At 51.9% G+C, this 19,911-nt stretch overlaps 1 protein-coding gene across 1 annotated transcript in view; it reads right to left on the reverse strand.

The window, feature by feature from the left end:
• Positions 1-19,911, reverse strand: part of USP47 (ubiquitin specific peptidase 47) — a 107,396-nt gene that overhangs the window by 35,673 nt on the left and 51,812 nt on the right. Inside the window, exons 13-14 of the mRNA XM_075326721.1 lie at positions 2,651-2,727; positions 2,241-2,296 (exon numbers count right to left, since the gene is read on the reverse strand). Coding sequence (XP_075182836.1) covers positions 2,241-2,296; positions 2,651-2,727 — 133 coding nt within the window. The remainder of the gene's footprint in view (positions 1-2,240; positions 2,297-2,650; positions 2,728-19,911) is intronic.

The following is a 19,911-nucleotide window of genomic DNA, read 5'->3' on the forward strand; positions in this document are numbered from 1 at the left end:
AGTGACTGCACCAGCAGAATAGTGAGTGCAGCTCTGGAGTATAATACAGGAGGTAACTCAGGATCAGTACAGGATAAGTAATATAATGTATGTACACAGTGACTGCACCAGCAGAATAGTGAGTGCAGCTCTGGAGTATAATACAGGATGTAACTCAGGATCAGTAATGTATGTACACAGTGACTGCACCAGCAGAATAGTGAGTGCAGCTCTGGAGTATAATACAGGATGTAACTCAGGATCAGTAATGTATGTACACAGTGACTGCACCAGCAGAATAGTGAGTGCAGCTCTGGAGTATAATACAGCATGGAAGTGCAGTACAGGAGATTTGTACAAAATAACTGCAAACCTATTTGTAAACTGTAAAGTGATCAAAAAAGAATATTACCGCATTTTTCGCTTTATAAGACGCACTTTTGTTCCCCCAAAGTAGGAAAGTAGGGGGTGCGTCTTATAATCCGAATAATACGGGAGGGGTGGTATTATATATATATATATATATATATATATATATATATATATATATATATATATATATATATATATATATATACACACATACATACATACATACATACATACACATATATACATACATACATACATACATACACAGAGTCCAGAGCTGGGAGCGGCAGCGTTTGATCTCCTGCTCCCGCTCATATAATATGCACAGCCGCTGTCCATCAGAAGCGTGGTGCTGAAACTGCATCACGCTGATGGGCTGGGGGAGCTGTGCACATTATCTGCCTGTGCTTACCATTGATCACACAGGATCCTACCTCCCCCTGTGTTAGATATGGCCTCCCATACTGCCCATGGTAAAATAATAAACTCTTTACTCAGCTCCTCCAGCTTCTCCCTCCTGCTGGCTGTGATTAGGCATGCAGAGATATCTCTCTCTGCTGTCCCATCACATGACCTGCACTAGAACTAGGAAGTAGGAAGTGCAGGAGACAGGAGGAGTTCAACCCCGAGGAGGGACACACAAGACAGGACAGTGCTGCAGAAGGTAAAGAGTTTATTATACTAAAAGCAGCAACATGGGGGCGATATGTAACAGAGGGTGATGTGTGCCTGCCACAGTGGCCCTGTCTGCCTGCCACAGTGGCCCTGTCTGCCTGCCACAGTGGCCCTGTCTGCCTGCCACAGTGGCCCTGCCTGCCTGCCACAGTGGCCCTGCCTGCCTGCCACAGTGGCCCTGCCTGCCTGCCACAGTGGCCCTGCCTGCCTGCCACAGTGGCCCTGCCTGCCTGCCACAGTGGCCCTGCCTGCCTGCCACAGTGGCCCTGCCTGCCTGCCACAGTGGCCCTGCCTGCCTGCCACAGTGGCCCTGCCTGCCTGCCACAGTGGCCCTGCCTGCCTGCCACAGTGGCCCTGCCTGCCTGCCACAGTGGCCCTGCCTGCCTGCCACAGTGGCCCTGCCTGCCTGCCACAGTGGCCCTGTCTGCCTGTCATAGAGGATGTGTGCCAGCCATAGGGGAAATGTGGCATTACTGGGGGACGTGTTCAATATAAGGTGGCCATATCCAGATTAAGGGCTAAGCCACACGGCGAGAAAAACAGTGCGAGTGGAGTGCGATAAAACATTGCATTCCCCTCGGACCAATTCTAGCCTGTGTGTCAGCGCACATGAGCGATTATTTTCTCAGCCCTAATCGGACCGAGAAAACAATCGCAGCATGCTGCGATTGTAAGCTGAGTCTCTTCCTCTCGCAGCCATTCAAGTGAATGGGGCGAGAGAAAAATCGCACTGCACTCGCGGTACACCGGTGTACTGCTAGTGCAGTGCGAGAATGGCTATAGCCGGCTACGCAGTAGAGAGAGAGAGAAATCCCTCCCTCCCCTCCTGAGTGCCGGCCCGCCCCCCGCAGCTGAGGTCTGCTCGCACGAACGGACCTCAGTTGCAAGGACACAGGCATGACACTCGGCTCTGCTGTACTGCCAGCACGAGCCGAGTGTCATGCAAGTGGATCGCAGTAGTGCCTGTGTGGCCCCAGCCTTAGGGGGCTAATTTTAGGATGAGGGGGCTATGAGGGACATATACCCTATATTATTTGTTAGACGGACACTGGCATTATAAGACGGACCCCATTTATTAAAAAATTCTCTATTCCTTCACCAAATTTGGGGGTGCGTCTTATAATCAGGTGCATCTTATAAAGCGAAAAATACGGTAATTGTATACTGATGTGAATCATCTATGATGGATAAACAGAGGCTGCACAGTTACTTACTTGAATTTCTAACAGGGTTCTTTAGACGATACATCAGCATATATGCGTTAGTGGAACTGCAGGGAATAAAGAGATATTTAACATATGGCCATAGACTGTTTTATCATTTACCACTTTGCATGTAAAAAATGTTTTCCAGCTAAGAAAACTCCATAAGTGACTGCAGAGAACTAAAACAAGCACATATGCCATATGCGGTTTGCTGCTTGGGCGAATGTCTGGGGGCGCCTATGTAAAAGAAAAGGGGTAGCAATCCTGGTGCAGCCTCTTTACTTTCAGGACCAAAAGGAATCCTACAGGATGGGTCGCACAATGTTAAAAAGGATGGTAAATCCTGGCAATGTGATAACATGGGAAGCCATGCGGTCACACAACGAACTATCCATCTAATGAAACCAGCCTGCACCCACCTAGCGAAGGCACTGGAGTAGTAACCGCGATTTACTGTAGATCCCCCGTAGGTTTTCTTAATATCCTCTGGAGTAATCTGTGAAAAAATAAGTTCTCTCATTCCATAATCCAATGTAAGACTCAAATCTGTCAGACGTGAATATCGAAAAATGACAACACAAACGTGCAACAATGAGCAGAATGTCCTGTACAGTCATATGAAAAAAAGAGAATTTTGTTACTTACCGTACATTCTTTTTCTTATAGTTCCGACATGGGAGACCCAGACCATGGGTGTATAGCTTCTGCCTCCGGAGGACACACAAAGTACTACACTCAAAAACGTGTAGCTCCTCCCTCCTAGCATATACACCCCCTGGTAGCCAGTCCTAGCCAGTTTAGTGCAAAAGCTGAAGGAGGACATCCACCCACAAGTAGAGACAGAGCAAAACCCGGAACAACCGGAACCTCTGTCTACAACAACAGCCGATGATAACACGCGGAACAAGAAACCTGCCGACAGGCAACAGGGAGGGTGCTGGGTCTCCCATGTCGGAACTATAAGAAAAAGAATTTACGGTAAGTAACAAAATTCTCTTTTTCTTCATCGTTCCTTATGGGAGACCCAGACCATGGGACGTTCTAAAGCAGTCCATGGGTGGGAATAAACAGAAAAACTGAGAAGTAGGCGAAACCTAACTTCACAAATGGGCGACAGCCGCCTGAAGGATGCGTCTGCCCAAGCTCGCATCTGCCGAAGCAAGAGCATGCACTTGGTAGTGCTTCGAAAAGGTATGCAGACTAGTCCAAGTGGCAGCCTGACAGACCTGCTGAGCCGTAGCCTGGGCCTGAAAGCCTAAGAGAGACCGACAGCTCTGATCAAATGTGCCTTGATCCCCGGCGGGAGAGGCACTTGAGTACACTGGTAGGTATCGGAAAAAACCGACCTAAACCAACGAGCCAGGGTCGGCTTAAATGCCGAGAGGCCCTTACGCTGACCAGCGGTCAGCACAAAGGAGAGGTGCACCGCCTAAGACAGAGTATGCAACGCACTTTCAAAGCGATGAACAGGAGCCGGACAAAAAGGAAGGCAGGAAAAATGTCCCGGTTAAGGTGGAAGCAGCAACCACCTTAGGGAGAAAGTCCGGAGTCAGACGGAGAACCACCTTGTCTTGATGAAGGAGGACTCCGAAGAGAGTGCAGCCAAAACAGAGACTCTCTTGAGGGAAGTTATGGCCACTAGAAAGACCACTTTCTGTGAAAGACTAAACAAAGAAACCTCCCTAAGAGGCTCAAAGGGGGGTTTCCGGAAGCCGTGAGGACCGAATTAAGGTCCCAGGGCTCCAAAGGCCGCCGGTAAGGCGGAATGATGTGAGATGCGCCCTGCATGAAGGAGCGCACCTGGACCAGCCGGGCGATACGCCGCTGGCACAACACTGACAGAGCCGAGACCTGTCCCTTAAGGGAATTGAGGGATAGTCCTAGCTGCAGACCGGACTGTAGAAGGGACAGGAGGGTCGGCAAGGCCAAGAGGCCAAAGGATACTTCCGAGCTCGAGTCATAGTGGAGATGACTTCAGGAGGGATACCAGAAGTCGTCAAGATCCATGACTCAAACGCCACGCCGTCAATCTGAGAGCCGCAGGTTCTGGTGGAAAGACGGACCTCGTGAGAGAAGGTCTGGACAGTCCGGGAGATGCTATGGCATCTCTACGGACAGACGGAGCAGGTCAGGGTACCAAGCTTGCCTGGGTCAGTCTGGAGTAATGAGAATGACCCGACGGCCCTCCTTTCTGATCTTGCGCAGGACTCTGGGCAAGAACTAGAGAGTGAAACACGTAAGACAGACGAAGCTGGGACCAAACTTGAACCAGTGCGTCTGCCGCAAAAACCTGAGGATCGTGGAGCCACGGTTTGACGGCGGAGACCATCTGCCTCCCAGATTTCCACGTCTGGGATGTGGGCTGCGGATATGGTGGACTAGGAGTCCTCCGTCCACTGAAGAATGCGATGAACCTCCAACATTGCCAGGCGGCTGAGTGTCCCGCCCTGGAGGTTGATGTAGGCAAACGCTGTAGCGTTGTCTGACTGGACTCGAATGTGCCTGGCCGCCAACAGATGGCGAAAGGCTTAGAGAGCTAGAAACACAGCTCTGATTTCCACCACGTTGATCCAGAGGGCTAATTCGGACAGAGTCCAAGTGCTTTGCGCTCCATGGTGGAGATATACTGCTCCCCAGCCGGATAGACTAGCATCTTGGTGAGGATCACCCGGGACGGAGCCAGGAAGGAGCGTCCCTGAGACAGAGGGGCCGAAGCCACCACTGAAAACGAGCCCCTGGTCTGTGGCGAAGCCACCACCCCGTGGAAGGAGGAAGTCCGCTTGTTCCAACAGCGGAAAATATCCAGCCGCAGAGGACGCAGATGGAACTGGGCAAGGGAATCGCTTCCATTGACACCACCATCTGATCCAGCACCTGTATCAGGTGCCTGATGGAACGACGTTGACCGCCAGCGGAGGGACTGCTGTTTGACTAAGGGCAGCTTCACAAGTGCCGACAGAGTCTCGAATTGCGTCCCTGGGAATATGAACTTCTGGGTCGAAGTCAGAGTGGGCTTGGACAGAATGACAAACCACCCGAATTGGTTAGAGTGGCGAGAGTGAGCGAGGCACTCCTTTAACAGTTTGCACTGGATGAAGCCCAGACTAGAAGGCTGTCCAGGACAAAAGGATCACTGCCAACCCCTAGAGGTGCAGGACCGGAATCACAGCTGCCCCGACCTTGAGAATACTCGAGGGGCCGTGGCTAACCCCAAGGGAAGAGCCACGAATTGGACCACTCTGATTGCAAAACATAGCCAACGCTGGTGTGAAACTGCGATTGGCACATGCACATAGGCATCTCTGATATCGATGGATGCTAGGGAATCTCCTTGGGTCATTGATTGATCGCAGAGACTCCATGCGAAAATGCCGCACCTGAACATGCTTGAAGCTTGAGATCCAGGTCGGAAGGCATCGCCCTCTTCGGGTACTAGGAATAGATTTAAGCAGAAATCTCAGAACCGTTCCCAGTCGGGAACCGGTACAATTACTCCAGTGGCCTGCAAGAATGCCACAGCCTGTGAGAAGGCGGCGGCCTTGGAGCAGGGGGGAGTTGCAGAAAAAATCTGTTTGGCGGGCTGGATAGAATTCTATCCTGTAGCCGTGTATCCCGCACCCACTGATCGGAGACGTGTTAAAACCATACGTCGCCAAAGTGGGAGAGCCTGCCACCGACCAAGGACGTTGCTGGCGTGGCCAGATAGCCAGGAGGAGGCTGACTTAGTGGCAGCAGCTCCTGCGGTCTTCTCATGCGCCATTTGGGTTTACGATCCTTGGCTGAGCCAGTGGACGAGGCCGAGGGCTTAGAGAACGATCAGATGGAGGAACGAAAAGAACGAAACCTCGACTGATTCCTGCCCTGGACAGGTTTCCTGGTTTAGGTTTTGTGGCATGGAAGAACTCTTCCCGCCAAGAGCTTCCTTAATAATTTTATCCAGTTGTTCCCGAATAGTCTGGTCCCAGCCAAAGGGAGCCCAGCAAGGTACTTCTTAAGCCACAGGAGCTTGCGGATAGCGAGGAAATTAGCCGAGGCCACCGCAGTGCGGTGAGAGTCTCCAGCATGGCAGACATGGCAAAGGATGAAAAGACTGAAGTCTGGAAGTTAAGGCAACCATTTCGGGCAAAGAGTCCCTGTGAGGGAATGCATCTCCTCCAGAGAAGCAGAGATGGCTTTGAAAGCCGCACTGCTGCAAGAACTGGGGAGAACGAGGCCCTTGCCGCCTCCATACAGATTTGGCCAGAAGGACAACCTGGCGGACAGCAAAGCCTTAAGAGAGGAGCCATCAGCCACTGATACAACGGTCCGGGCTGAGAGTCTAAACATCGGAGGGACCACCTTTGGTGAATGAGCCCACTCCTTGACCACCTCTGGTGGAAAGGGAAAACTGCCATCAGAACCACGCTTTGGGAAGCGTTTGCCAGAGCAGACCCTGGGCTTGGTCACAGTGGCCTGAAAACTGGAGTGGTTAAGGAACACACTCATTGTTCTCTTAGGCAAGGGAAACTGGTGCCTTTTTGCCAGAGAGGGTTGCTCCTCTGATACTGGCGGATTGAGGTCCAGTACAAAATTAATGTACAGTGGGATCCTTAGAGAGGTGCCGTCAGCCACTGATACAACTATCCGGGCTGAAATACTAGACACCGGAGGGACCACCCTTGGTGAATGAGCCCACTCCTTGACCACCTGTGGTGGAAGGGGGAAACAGTCATCAGAACCACGCTTTGGGAGCGTCTGTCAGGACAGGCTCTGGGCTTGGTCCAGTGGGCGGAAAACTGGAGTGGTTAAGGAACACACTCCTTGTTCTCTTTAAGGTATACTGATGCCTTTCTGCCAGAGGGGGATACTCCCCTGATACAGGCGGATTGAGGTCCAGTACAAATATAATGGACGCAATCAAATCATTAGCATCTGCATCACCTTTGGACAGATCAATGGTACATTAAGTAGCGTCCGAGCCCCCAGTAAAGACATTCTCCTCGTCCAGTGAGTCAGCTCGTGAATCAGAGCTGCGGGACGGGGAAGGACAGGGGACCCTGCGTCTCCATTTTAGGAGGACGGGAACTGAGACCAGATGAAGAGTCCTCTGAGAGCTTGCTGAGCAAGCTGTAGCAGCAGAAGCGCCCTGAGAAGGGGGCTAATGCATGCTCAGCACCACCGGAGCAGCTGGAGGGACCACTGATGAGCCTCCAGGCTGAGGGACCACTGTGTTTATGTGCTCAGTGCAGGCAGTACGAGTCTACATGCAGTGCATAGGAAGAACAGCCCTGCAGCCTTGCTCTGATGTGAGACATGCTGCAGAAGTGGGGGCTCTGTGAGGGAATGCATCTCCAGAATGACCCCCAGCAGAGTATATAAACAGAGAATATAAGCAGCTGCACAACTGGAGGTTGTGGCTTGCCAGACCGTTTAACATACATTTCTGTGCCCTCCAGTCCCCCAGCCCAGGCCCCCATTTGTCACAATGTGGTATCTCTGTGCCTATGCAGACATTGAGAACGCTGATAAAATGGCGACCGGAGCGAGGAGAGGGGGCGGGGCCTACTCTGAGAGCGGGCAAATGAGGTATACAGGGGAGGGAATCTTTCCTCAGTGAGGAGAATCCGTTCCCTGTGCTGCACAGCCGCTGGGCGGAGCCACACTGTCCCTCTGCATAACTAATATGCAGGGGCAGTGAAACCGAAACTAGGCCTCAGGCGAAGCCGGGGCCTAGATTTAAACATGCGGCCGGCGTGCAGGCACCATCGGCGCGGTTCTCCAGTGAAAACCGGCCGGAAATGTTACCACAGTCAGAAAACACACTCGCCCCAATAAATAAAGTACAAGGGACCCCTGGAAAGCAGGGCTGTGGAGTCGGTAAGCCAAACCTTCGACTCCGACTCCGACTCCTCAAATTCTCTTGCTCCGACTCCGACTCCTCAAATTCTCTTGCTCCGACTCCGACTCCTCAAATTCTCTTGCTCCGACTCCGACTCCTCAAATTCTCTTGCTCCGACTCCGACTCCTCAAATTCTCTTGCTCCGACTCCGACTCCGACTCCGACTCCTACATATATTGCTTAGTTAGGTGAAAAATTTATTGTAGTACATGAATATGTGTATGTGAACATCAGACATTTAATAATTTTTATGATACGATAATCAAGATATTTGGATAGAACATAAAATATATTTATTGGAATACAACTTTAGAACACAAAAAACTGTAATAAATTGTAAATATGTAATACACTATGTAATATACAGTAGATTACATATATATCTTGTGTGTGTATATACACTGTGTGTGTGTATATATATATATATATATATATATATATATATATTACATATTTACAATTTATTAGTTTTTTGTGTTCTAAAGTTGTATTCCAATAAATATTTTATGTTCTATCCAAATATCTTGATTATTGTATCATAAAAACAATTAAATGTCTGATGTTCACATTGTACTACAATAAATTTTTCACTTAAATATAAGCATTATACTAAATGTTATTATTTAGTAAAATATTCAGCACATTCTGCATTGCACTCCTGTCCCCAATTTATTATATATTTTAGGAGTCGGAGTCGGTGCATTTTATACCGACTCCGACTCCACCAAAATGAGCTCCGACTCCGACTCCACGACTCCGACTCCACAGCCCTGCTGGAAAGACCACTTTCTGTGGTAAAGACGTCTCTATACTTAGCTTTTGAGACGCAGGGCCATGTCCCTGGGGGGGGTTAAACGCTCCGTCCGGCAGAATCCTGAACAGGGCTGCGGATGGAGACCGGTCTCCTGCAAAGCAGTGAGAACCGAGAAGGCTCCCACTTCAAGCCAGAGCCCCAGGGGATGGTGAAGGAGCGCGGCATGTGAAGGCTCCAGCCTTGTAAAATCAACCTTAACAGCACCGCCGACACAGTGGGGTGAGAAGGGACATGCCGGGAGTCCAGATTGGACCCGCTTTTCTTCCAAATCTTTGAAATCCAAAAAATCAAAAATCATGCATGTGTGTGTGTGACCTCCTGAACACAAAGCATTGAAACTGGCTAGGACTGGCTACCAGGGGGTGTATATGCTAGGAGGGAGGAGCTACACGTTTGAGTGTAGTACTTTGTGTGTCCTCCGGAGGCAGAAGCTATACACCCATGGTCTGGGTCTCCCATAAGGAACGATGAAGAAAGTTTGGGCACCCCTATTAATCTTAACCTTTTTTCTTTAGAACAATTTGGGTTTTTGCAGCAGCTATTTCAGTTTCATATATCTAATACCTGATGGACTGAGTAATATTTCTGGATTGAAATGAGGTTTATTGTACTAACAGAAGAAGGGAATTTTGTTACTTACCGTAAATTCCTTTTCTTCTAGCTCCTATTGGGAGACCCAGACGATTGGGTGTATAGCACTGCCTCCGGAGGCCACACAAAGCATTACACTAAAAAGTGTAAGGCCCCTCCCCTTCTGGCTACACACCCCCAGTGGGATCACTGGCTCACCAGTTTTAGTGCAAAAGCAAGAAGGAGGAAAGCCAATAACTGGTTTAAACAAATTCACTCCGAAGTAACGTCGGAGAACTGAAAACCGTTCAACATGAACAACATGTGTACCCGAAAAACAACCAAAAATCCCGAAGGACAACAGGGCGGGTGCTGGGTCTCCCAATAGGAGCTAGAAGAAAAGAAATTTACGGTAAGTAACAAAATTCCCTTCTTCTTCGGCGCTCCATTGGGAGACCCAGACGATTGGGACGTCCAAAAGCTGTCCCTGGGTGGGTAAAGAAATACCTCATGTTAGAGCTGCAAGACAGCCCTCCCCTACGGGGAGGCAACTGCCGCCTGCAGGACTCTTCTACCTAGGCTGGCGTCCGCCGAAGCATAGGTATGCACCTGATAATGTTTGGTGAAAGTGTGCAGACTCGACCAGGTAGCTGCCTGGCACACCTGTTGAGCCGTAGCCTGGTGTCGTAATGCCCAGGACGCACCCACGGCTCTGGTAGAATGGGCCTTCAGCCCTGATGGAACCGGAAGCCCAGCAGAACGGTAGGCTTCAAGAATTGGTTCTTTGATCCATCGAGCCAGGGTGGCTTTTGAAGCCTGCGACCCTTTGCGCTTACCAGCGACAAGGACAAAGAGTGCATCCGAGCGGCGCAGGGGCGCCGTGCGGGAAATGTAGATTCTGAGTGCTCTCACCAGATCCAACAAATGTAGATCCTTTTCATACCGATGAACTGCATGCGGATAAAAGGAAGGCAAGGAGATATCCTGATTAAGGTGAAAAGAGGATACCACCTTAGGGAGAAACTCCTGAATGGGGCGCAGCACTACCTTGTCCTGGTGGAACACCAGGAAAGGAGCTTTGCATGACAGCGCTGCTAGTTCAGACACTCTCCGAAGAGACGTGACCGCTACCAGAAATGCCACTTTCTGTGAGAGTCGAGAGAGTGACACATCCCTCAGGGGCTCGAAAGGCGGCTTCTGGAGAGCAACAAGGACCTTGTTTAGATCCCACGGATCTAACGGCCTCCTGTACGGAGGTACGATATGACACACCCCCTGCAGGAACGTGCGCACCTTAGAAAGTCGCGCTAGACGCTTCTGAAAAAACACGGATAGTGCCGAGACTTGCCCTTTAAGGGAGCCGAGCGACAAGCCCTTTTCCAACCCAGATTGCAGGAAGGAAAGAAAGACAGGTAACGCGAATGGCCAGGGGGATACTCCTTGTGCAGAGCACCAGGATAAGAAAATCTTCCACGTTCTGTGGTAGATCTTAGCAGAAGTGGACTTCCTCGCCTGTCTCATGGTGGCCACGACCCCTTGGGGTAATCCTGAAGACGCTAGGATCCAGGACTCAATGGCCACACAGTCAGGTTCAGGGCCGCAGAATTCCGATGGAAAAACGGCCCTTGGGACAGTAAGTCTGGACGGTCGGGTAGTGCCCACGGTTGGCCGACCGTGAGATGCCACAGATCCGGGTACCACGACCTCCTCGGCCAGTCTGGGGCGACGAGTATGACGCGGCCGCAATCGGATCTGATCTTGCGTAACACTCTGGGCAGGAGTGCCAGAGGTGGAAACACATAAGGGAGCCGGAACTGCGACCAATCTTGCACTAAGGCGTCTGCCGCCAGAGCTCTTTGATCGCGAGACCGCGCTATGAAGGCCGGGACCTTGTTGTTGTGTCGAGACGCCATTAGGTCGACGTCCGGCACTCCCCAGCGGCGGCAGATTTCCTGAAACACGTCCGGGTGAAGGGACCATTCCCCTGCGTCCATGCCCTGGCGACTGAGGAAGTCTGCTTCCCAGTTTTCTACGCCCGGGATGTGAACTGCTGATATGGTGGATGCTCTTTCCTCCACCCACATCAGAATCCGCCTGACTTCCTGGAAGGCTTGCGGACTGCGTGTCCCTCCTTGGTGGTTGATGTATGCCACCGCTGTGGAGTTGTCCGACTGAATTCGGATCTGCTTTCCTTCCAGCCACTGCTGGAAGGCTAATAGGGCAAGATACACTGCCCTGATTTCCAGAACATTGATCTGAAGGGTGGACTCCTGCTGAGTCCACGTCCCTTGAGCCCTGTGGTGGAGAAAAACTGCTCCCCACCCTGACAGACTCGCGTCTGTCGTGACCACTGCCCAGGATGGGGGCAGGAATGATCTTCCCTGTGATAATGAGGTGGGAAGAAGCCACCATTGCAGAGAGTCCTTGGCCGTCTGAGAAAGGGAGACTTTCCTGTCTAGGGAAGTTGTCTTCCCGTCCCATTGGCGGAGAATGTCCCATTGAAGTGGGCGCAGATGAAACTGCGCGAACGGGACTGCCTCCATTGCTGCCACCATCTTCCCTAGGAAGTGCATGAGGCGCCTTAAGGGGTACGACTGACTCTGAAGGAGAGACTGCACCCCTGTCTGTAGTGACCGCTGCTTGTCCAGCGGAAGCTTCACTATCGCTGAGAGAGTATGAAACTCCATGCCAAGATACGTTAGTGATTGAGTCGGTGCCAGGTTGGACTTTGAAAAGTTGATGATCCACCCGAAAGTCTGGAGAGTCTCCAGCGCAACATTCAGGCTGTGTTGGCATGCCTCTTGAGAGGGTGCTTTGACAAGTAGATCGTCTAAGTAAGGGATCACCGAATGTCCCTGAGAATGCAAGACTGCTACCACTGCCGCCATGACCTTGGTGAAAACCCGTGGGGCTGTCGCCAGACCAAATGGCAGAGCTACGAACTGGAGATGGTCGTCTCCTATCACGAAGCGTAGAAAACGTTGGTGCTCTGTAGCAATCGGCACGTGGAGATAAGCATCTTTGATGTCTATTGATGCAAGGAAATCTCCTTGAGACATTGAGGCAATGACGGAGCGGAGGGATTCCATCCGGAACCGCCTGGCGTTCACATGCTTGTTGAGCAGTTTTAGGTCCAGAACAGGACGGAACGAGCCGTCCTTTTTTGGAACCACAAAGAGATTGGAGTAAAAACCTTGCCCTTGTTCCTGCAGAGGAACAGGGATCACCACTCCTTCTGCTTTTAGTGAGCACACCGCTTGCAGAAGGGCATCTGCTCGGTCGGGATGTGGGGAGGTTCTGAAGAACCGAGGCGGAGGACGAGAACTGAATTCTATCCTGTACCCGTGAGACAAAATGTCTGTTACCCACCGGTCTTTGACCTGTGGCAGCCAAATGTCGCAAAAGCGGGAGAGCCTGCCACCGACCGAGGATGCGAAGGGATGAGGCCGAAAGTCATGAGGCAGCCGCCTTGGAAGCGGTTCCTCCGGTTGCTTTCTTGGGGCGTGAATGAGCCCGCCAGGAATCTGAGCTCCTTTGCTCCTTCTGAGTCCCTTTGGACGAGGAGAATTGGGTCTTGCTGGAGCCTCGAAAGGACCGAAACCTCGCCTGCCACTTCCTCTGTTGAGGTTTGCTTGATCTGGGCTGGGGTAAGGAGGAGTCCTTACCCTTGGATTGCTTAATGATTTCAGCCAATTGTTCACCAAACAGTCTATCTACAGATAGAGGCAAGCTGGTTAAACATTTTTTGGAAGCAGAATCCGCTTTCCATTCCTTTAACCACAATGCTCTGCGCAAGACAACAGAGTTGGCAGACGCCATTGAGGTACGGCTTGTAGAGTCCAGGACAGCGTTGATAGCGTAAGTCGCAAACGCAGACATTTGCGAGGTTAGGGACGCTACTCGCGGCACTGCTGGAGATATGATAGAGTCCACCTGTGCCAGGCCAGCTGAAATAGCTTGGAGTGCCCACACGGCCGCGAATGCTGGAGCAAACGACGCGCCGATAGCTTCATAGACAGACTTTAACCAAAGGTCCATCTGTCTGTCATTGGCATCTTTAAGTGAAGCCCCATCTTCCACTGCAACTATGGATCTAGCCGCAAGCCTGGAGATTGGGGGGTCCACCTTTGGACACTGGGTCCAGCGTTTGACCACGTCAGGGGGAAAGGGATAACGTGTATCCTTAAGACGTTTGGAGAAACGCTTGTCTGGATAAGCATGATGTTTCTGGACTGATCCTCTGAAGTCAGAGTGGTCCAGAAAAGTACTCAATTTACGCTTGGGATACCGGAAATGGAACTTCTCCTGCTGTGCAGCTGCCTCCTCTGCTGAAGGGGCTGGGGGAGAAATATCCAACAGTCTATTGATGGCCGCTATAAGGTCATTTACCATAGCGTCACCATCAGGGGTATCTAGATTGAGAGCGGTGTCAGGATTAGACTCCTGATCACCCACCTCTGTCTCCTCATACAGAGCCTCGTCTCGCTGAGACCCTGACCAGTGTGATGACGTCGAGGGTCTTTCCCAGCGCGCCCGCTTAGGCTGCCTGGGACTGTCATCCGAGTCAGAGTCTTCAGCCTGTGATGCCTGGGACCCCCTTGAAGTACGGATTAGTTCCAACTGAGGGGGACCGGGGAGCATAGACACAGCAGTGTCCATGGTCTGAGTAACTGGCCTGGACTGCAAGGTCTCCAGGATTTTTGTCATAGTCACAGACATCTTATCAGCAAAAACTGCAAATTCTGTCCCCGTCACCGGGGCAGGGTTCACAGGAGTCTCTGCCTGGGCCACTACTACCATAGACTCTGGCTGCCGAAGTGGCACAGGGATTGAACATTGCACACAATGGGGGTCATTGGAACCTGCCGGTAGATTAGCCCCACATGCGGCACAAGCAGTGCATACCGCCTGTGCCTTGGCACCCTTGCGTTTTGCGGATGACATGTTGTTGTCTCCTCAGAGCAATGTAGGGTATAAGCCAAGAAGCGACTGTACAGTGCAATATAAATATATATGGTACAGGGAAAAAATGCACCAAATAACACTGTGGCACTAGTGGGGCCAGCACTTATGTGCAGCTTACCGCCCGCAAAAAACGCGGGTGTGTGGTCGCCAGAGTCCCTTGTCTGAGTCCCCCAGAGCCTGATGTCCGTTCTCCAGCCAGACTGCATGCAGGAATGGCTGCCGGCGTCCTGTGGAGAGGGGCGGGCCCTGGGCGTGTTGAGACCAAGAGCGGGAAACTTGCGTCCCCACTGTGCCCAGTGAGAGGGCTGGAGTATGTAAATAAGACTCCAGCCCTCGGCGCTGACTATAGAACAGCGTCTCTCCCCTTCCCTGATGACAGGGTGGGGGCGGGAACGAAGCAGAGCTAGGCCGCAAAAGCCGGGGACTAGATTTATGAGCGCTGCCGCCGTAAAAGCGCGGGCAGCGCGAGTCCCCGGCGCACTACAAGTCCCAGCCGCGCCGCCGCTCCCGGAGCGGCCGGCGCGGTAGTTCCCAAGACATAAAATCACTCAGCTAAGCTGCAGTGACTCTAACCCGAGCGCGCAGCGCTAATGCCCCCGGCGCACTAGCACACCCAGCAAGCCTGGAGTGTGCGTGGCCTGTCTGTGCGGGGACACAGAGTACCTGAACGTTGCAGGGCCTTGTCCCTGACTGTACTCAGCTCCTCCAGCAGGGTCTCTGGGTCTGTGGATGGAGCCCGGCCTCAGGGTTTGGGGGCCGGTAAGATCCCACTTCCACAGAGCCCCTCAGGGGGATGGGGAAGGAAAGCAGCATGTGGGCTCCAGCCTCCGTACCCGCAATGGGTACCTCAACCTTACAAACCGCAAGTGGGGTGAGAAGGGAGCATGCTGGGGACCCTATATGGGCCCTCTTTTCTTCCATCCGATAGAGTCAGCAGCTACTGCTGACTAAACAGTGGAGCTATGCGTGGATGTCTGACCTCCTTCGCACAAAGCAGAAAACTGGTGAGCCAGTGATCCCACTGGGGGTGTGTAGCCAGAAGGGGAGGGGCCTTACACTTTTTAGTGTAATGCTTTGTGTGGCCTCCGGAGGCAGTGCTATACACCCAATCGTCTGGGTCTCCCAATGGAGCGCCGAAGAAAATGTGCAATCCGCATTTAAACAAAATTTGACAGGTGTAAAAGTATGGGCACCTCAACATAAAAGTGACATTAATATTTTGTAGATCCTTCTTTTGTAAAAATCACAGCCTCTAGTCGCTTCCTGTAGCTTTTAATGAGTTCCTGGATCCTGGATGATGGTAGATTTGACCATTCCTGTTTACAAAACAATTCCAGTTCAGTTAAGTTTGATGGTCGCCGAGCAGTGGCTGATGCAGGGGCGGTGGAGCGGCTGATGGGGAGAGTGCAGTGGCTGATGGGGAGAGTGCGGCGGCAGATGCAGGGGCGGTGGAGCGGCTGATGGGGAGAGTGCAGTGGAAGATGCAGGGGCGGTGGAGCGGCAGATACAAGCAGGCAGCAGAAAGAAAGCAGCAGTGTCAGATGCGGGGGGGAGCAGCGGCGTCAGATGCCTCCATGCATCTGACGCCGCTGCTCTCCTCCCGCTGCGCCACCCCCTGCATCTGACGCCGCTGCTCTCTTACTGCTGAGTAGCGGCGTAACATGCAGGGGCGAAGCGGAAAAGTAGCGGCGTCACGTGCAGGAGCGCAGCGGGAGAGCAGGAGCGAAGCACATGGAGCAGGGCAGTGGTGGATCGGGGGCTGTGACTCGCAGATGTGCGCCCGCAGGGATCGCTCTCCTCAGATTCCACGGAGGGAGAAGCTAAGGAGAGCGATCTCCTACAGCGAGCTCACCCGGTCCCAGATGCACGGTGCTGCTTGGAGAAATCGGTCACAAGGCCGATCTCTCCAATCAGAGCTGGGGGCGGGTACAGTAAAGCTCACTGAGCACCAGCCAATGGCCAGTGCTGCAGCTGCACTGACATAGCTGGATTTCAATGCTTCAGCCATTTTCAATGGCTGAAACATAACACTGGCTGTGATTGGCTGAGCGGCGTTCGTCAGCCAATCACAGCCTCTGTAGGTCCGGGAAGGAGACACCACCCCTCCTGAGGTCAGGTACAAGTCCTCTCCTTCCCGAATCTACAGTTTTTTAAAAACCGATCGCGGTGCCCGGTGCTCTGGTGCCGCGATTCCGCCATGACGGATGTATCCGTAATGGGTCTTTAAGTACCAGGGCACCATGACGGCTAGATCCGTCAAAGGTCGTGAAGGGGTTAACAAGATTCCCGGTGCCGGCATTGGCCACACAGCCCCAAAGCATGATGGAACCTCCACCAAATTTTACTGTGGGTAGCAAGTGCTTTTCTTGGAGTGCCGTGTTTTTTTGCCTCCATGCATAACGCCTTTTTGTATGACCAAACAACTCAATCTTTGTTTCATCAGTCCACAGGACCTTCTTCCAAAATGTAACTGGCTTGTCCAAATGTGCTTTTGCATACCTCAGGCGACTGTTTGTGCCGTGCTTGCAGAAACGGCTTCTTTCGCATCACTCTCCCATACAGCTTTTCCTTGTGCAACGTGCTCTGTATTGTTGACCGATGCACATTGACACCATCTGCAGCAAGATGAAGCTGCAGGTCTTTGGAGGTGGTCTGTGGATTGTCCTTCACTTTTCTCACCATTCTTCTTCTCTGCCTTTCTGATATTTTTCTTGGCCTGACACTTCTGGGCTTAACAAGAACTGTACCTGTGTTCTTCCATTTCCTTACTATGTTCCTCACAGTGGAAACTCACAGTTTAAATCTCTGAGACAACTTTTTGTACCTTCCCCTGAACAACTATGTTGAATAATCTTTGTTTTCAGATCATTTGAGAGTTGTTTTGAGGAGCCCATGATGCCACTCTTCATAGGAGATTCAAATAGGAGAACAACTTGCAAGTGGCCACCTTAAATACCTTTTCTCATGATTGGATACACCTGCCTATGAAGTTCAAAGCTCAATGAGGTTACAAAACCAATTTAGTGCTTTAGTAAGTCAGTAAAGAAGGGAATTTTGTTTACTTACCGTAAATTCCTTTTCTTCTAGCTCCTATTGGGAGACCCAGACAATTGGGTGTATAGCTTCTGCCTCCGGAGGCCACACAAAGTATTACACTTTAAAAAGTGTAACCCCTCCCCTCTGCCTATACACCCTCCCGTGCATCACGGGCTCCTCAGTTTTGGTGCAAAAGCAGGAAGGAGGAAACTTATAAATTGGTCTAAGGTAAATTCAATCCGAAGGATGTTCGGAGAACTGAAAACCATGAACCAAAAGAAACGATTCAACATGAACAACATGTGTACCCAAAAGAACAAACAGCCCGAAGGGAACAGGGGCGGGTGCTGGGTCTCCCAATAGGAGCTAGAAGAATTTACGGTAAGTAAACAAAATTCCCTTCTTTGTCGCTCCATTGGGAGACCCAGACAATTGGGACGTCCAAAAGCAGTCCCTGGGTGGGTAAAAGAATACCCCGATAAAAGGAGCCGAAAACGGCCCCCTCTTACAGGTGGGCAACCGCCGCCTGAAGGACTCGCCTACCTAGACTGGCATCTGCCGAAGCATAGGTATGCACCTGATAGTGTTTCGTGAAAGTGTGCAGACTAGACCAGGTAGCCGCCTGACACACCTGCTGAGCCGTAGCCCGGTGCCGCAATGCCCAGGACGCACCCACGGCTCTGGTAGAATGGGCTTTCAGCCCTGAAGGAATCGGAAGCCCAGAAGAACGGTAGGCTTCAAAAATCGGTTCCTTGATCCACCGAGCCAAGGTTGACTTGGAAGCCTGCGACCCCTTACGCTGGCCAGCGACAAGGACAAAGAGCGCATCAGAACGGCGCAGTGGCGCCGTGCGAGACACGTAGATCCGGAGTGCTCTCACTAGATCTAGCAAGTGCAAATCCTTTTCACATTGGTGAACTGGATGAGGGGAAAATGAAGGTAAGGAGATATCCTGATTGAGATGAAAAGAGGATACCACCTTAGGGAGGAATTCCGGGACCGGACGCAGAACCACCTTATCCTGGTGAAAAACCAGGAAGGGGGCTTTGCATGACAGCGCTGCAAGCTCCGACACTCTACGGAGCGATGTAACTGCCACTAGAAAAGCCACCTTCTGCGAAAGACGTGATAGAGAGACATCCCGCAGCGGCTCGAAAGGTGGTTTCTGAAGAGCCCTTAGAACCCTGTTAAGATCCCAGGGTTCCAGCGGCCGCTTGTAAGGTGGGACTATGTGGCAAACTCCCTGCAGGAACGTGCGGACCTGCGGAAGCCTGGCTAGACGCTTTTGAAAAAACACGGAAAGCGCCGATACTTGTCCCTTGAGAGAGCCGAGAGACAAACCCTTGTCCATTCCGGATTGAAGGAAGGAAAGAAAAGTGGGTAAGGCAAACGGCCAGGGGGTAAAACCCTTATCAGAGCACCAGGATAAGAAGATCCTCCAAGCCCTGTGATAGATCTTGGCGGACGTTGGTTTCCTGGCCTGTCTCATAGTGGCAATGACATCTTGAGATAACCCTGAGGACGCTAGGAGCCAGGACTCAATGGCCACACAGTCAGGTTGAGGGCCGCAGAATTCAGATGGAAAAATGGCCCTTGAGACAGCAAGTCTGGTCGGTCTGGGAGTGCCCACGGTTGACCCACCGTGAGGTGCCACAGATCCGGGTACCACGACCTCCACGGCCAGTCTGGAGCGACGAGGATGGCGCGGCGGCATTCGGACCTGATCTTGCGTAACACTCTGGGCAGCATTGCCAGAGGAGGAAATACATAAGGCAGTCGAAACTGCGACCAATCCTGAACTAATGCGTCCGCCGCCAGAGCTCTGTGATCCTGAGACCGTGCCATGAATGCTGGGACTTTGTTGTTGTGCCGAGACGCCATGAGATCGACGTCCGGCGTTCCCCAGCGGCAACAGATCTCTTGAAACACGTCCGGATGAAGAGACCATTCCCCCGCGTCCATGCCCTGGCGACTGAGAAAGTCTGCTTCCCAGTTTTCTACGCCCGGGATGTGAACTGCGGAGATGGTGGAGGCTGTGGCCTCCGCCCACAGCAGAATCCGCCGGACTTCTTGGAAGGCTTGACGGCTGCGCGTGCTGCCCTGGTGGTTGATGTACGCGACCGCCGTGGCGTTGTCCGACTGTATGCGGATCTGCCTGCCCTCCAGCCACCGATGGAACGCCTTTAGGGCTAGATACACTGCCCTTATCTCCAGAACATTGATCTGAAGGGAGGACTCTGTCAGAGTCCAGGTTCCCTGAGCCCTGTGGTGGAGAAAAACCGCTCCCCACCCTGACAGGCTCGCGTCCGTCGTGACCACAGCCCAGGATGGGGGCAGGAAGGACTTTCCCTGCGACAGAGAAGTGGGAAGAAGCCACCACTGAAGAGAGGTTTTGGCTGCAAGGGAAAGAGTTGAAT

The sequence above is a fragment of the Anomaloglossus baeobatrachus genome, chromosome 10 (genome assembly GCF_048569485.1).
Source record: "Anomaloglossus baeobatrachus isolate aAnoBae1 chromosome 10, aAnoBae1.hap1, whole genome shotgun sequence".
NCBI classification, from domain to species: Eukaryota; Metazoa; Chordata; class Amphibia; order Anura; family Aromobatidae; genus Anomaloglossus; species Anomaloglossus baeobatrachus.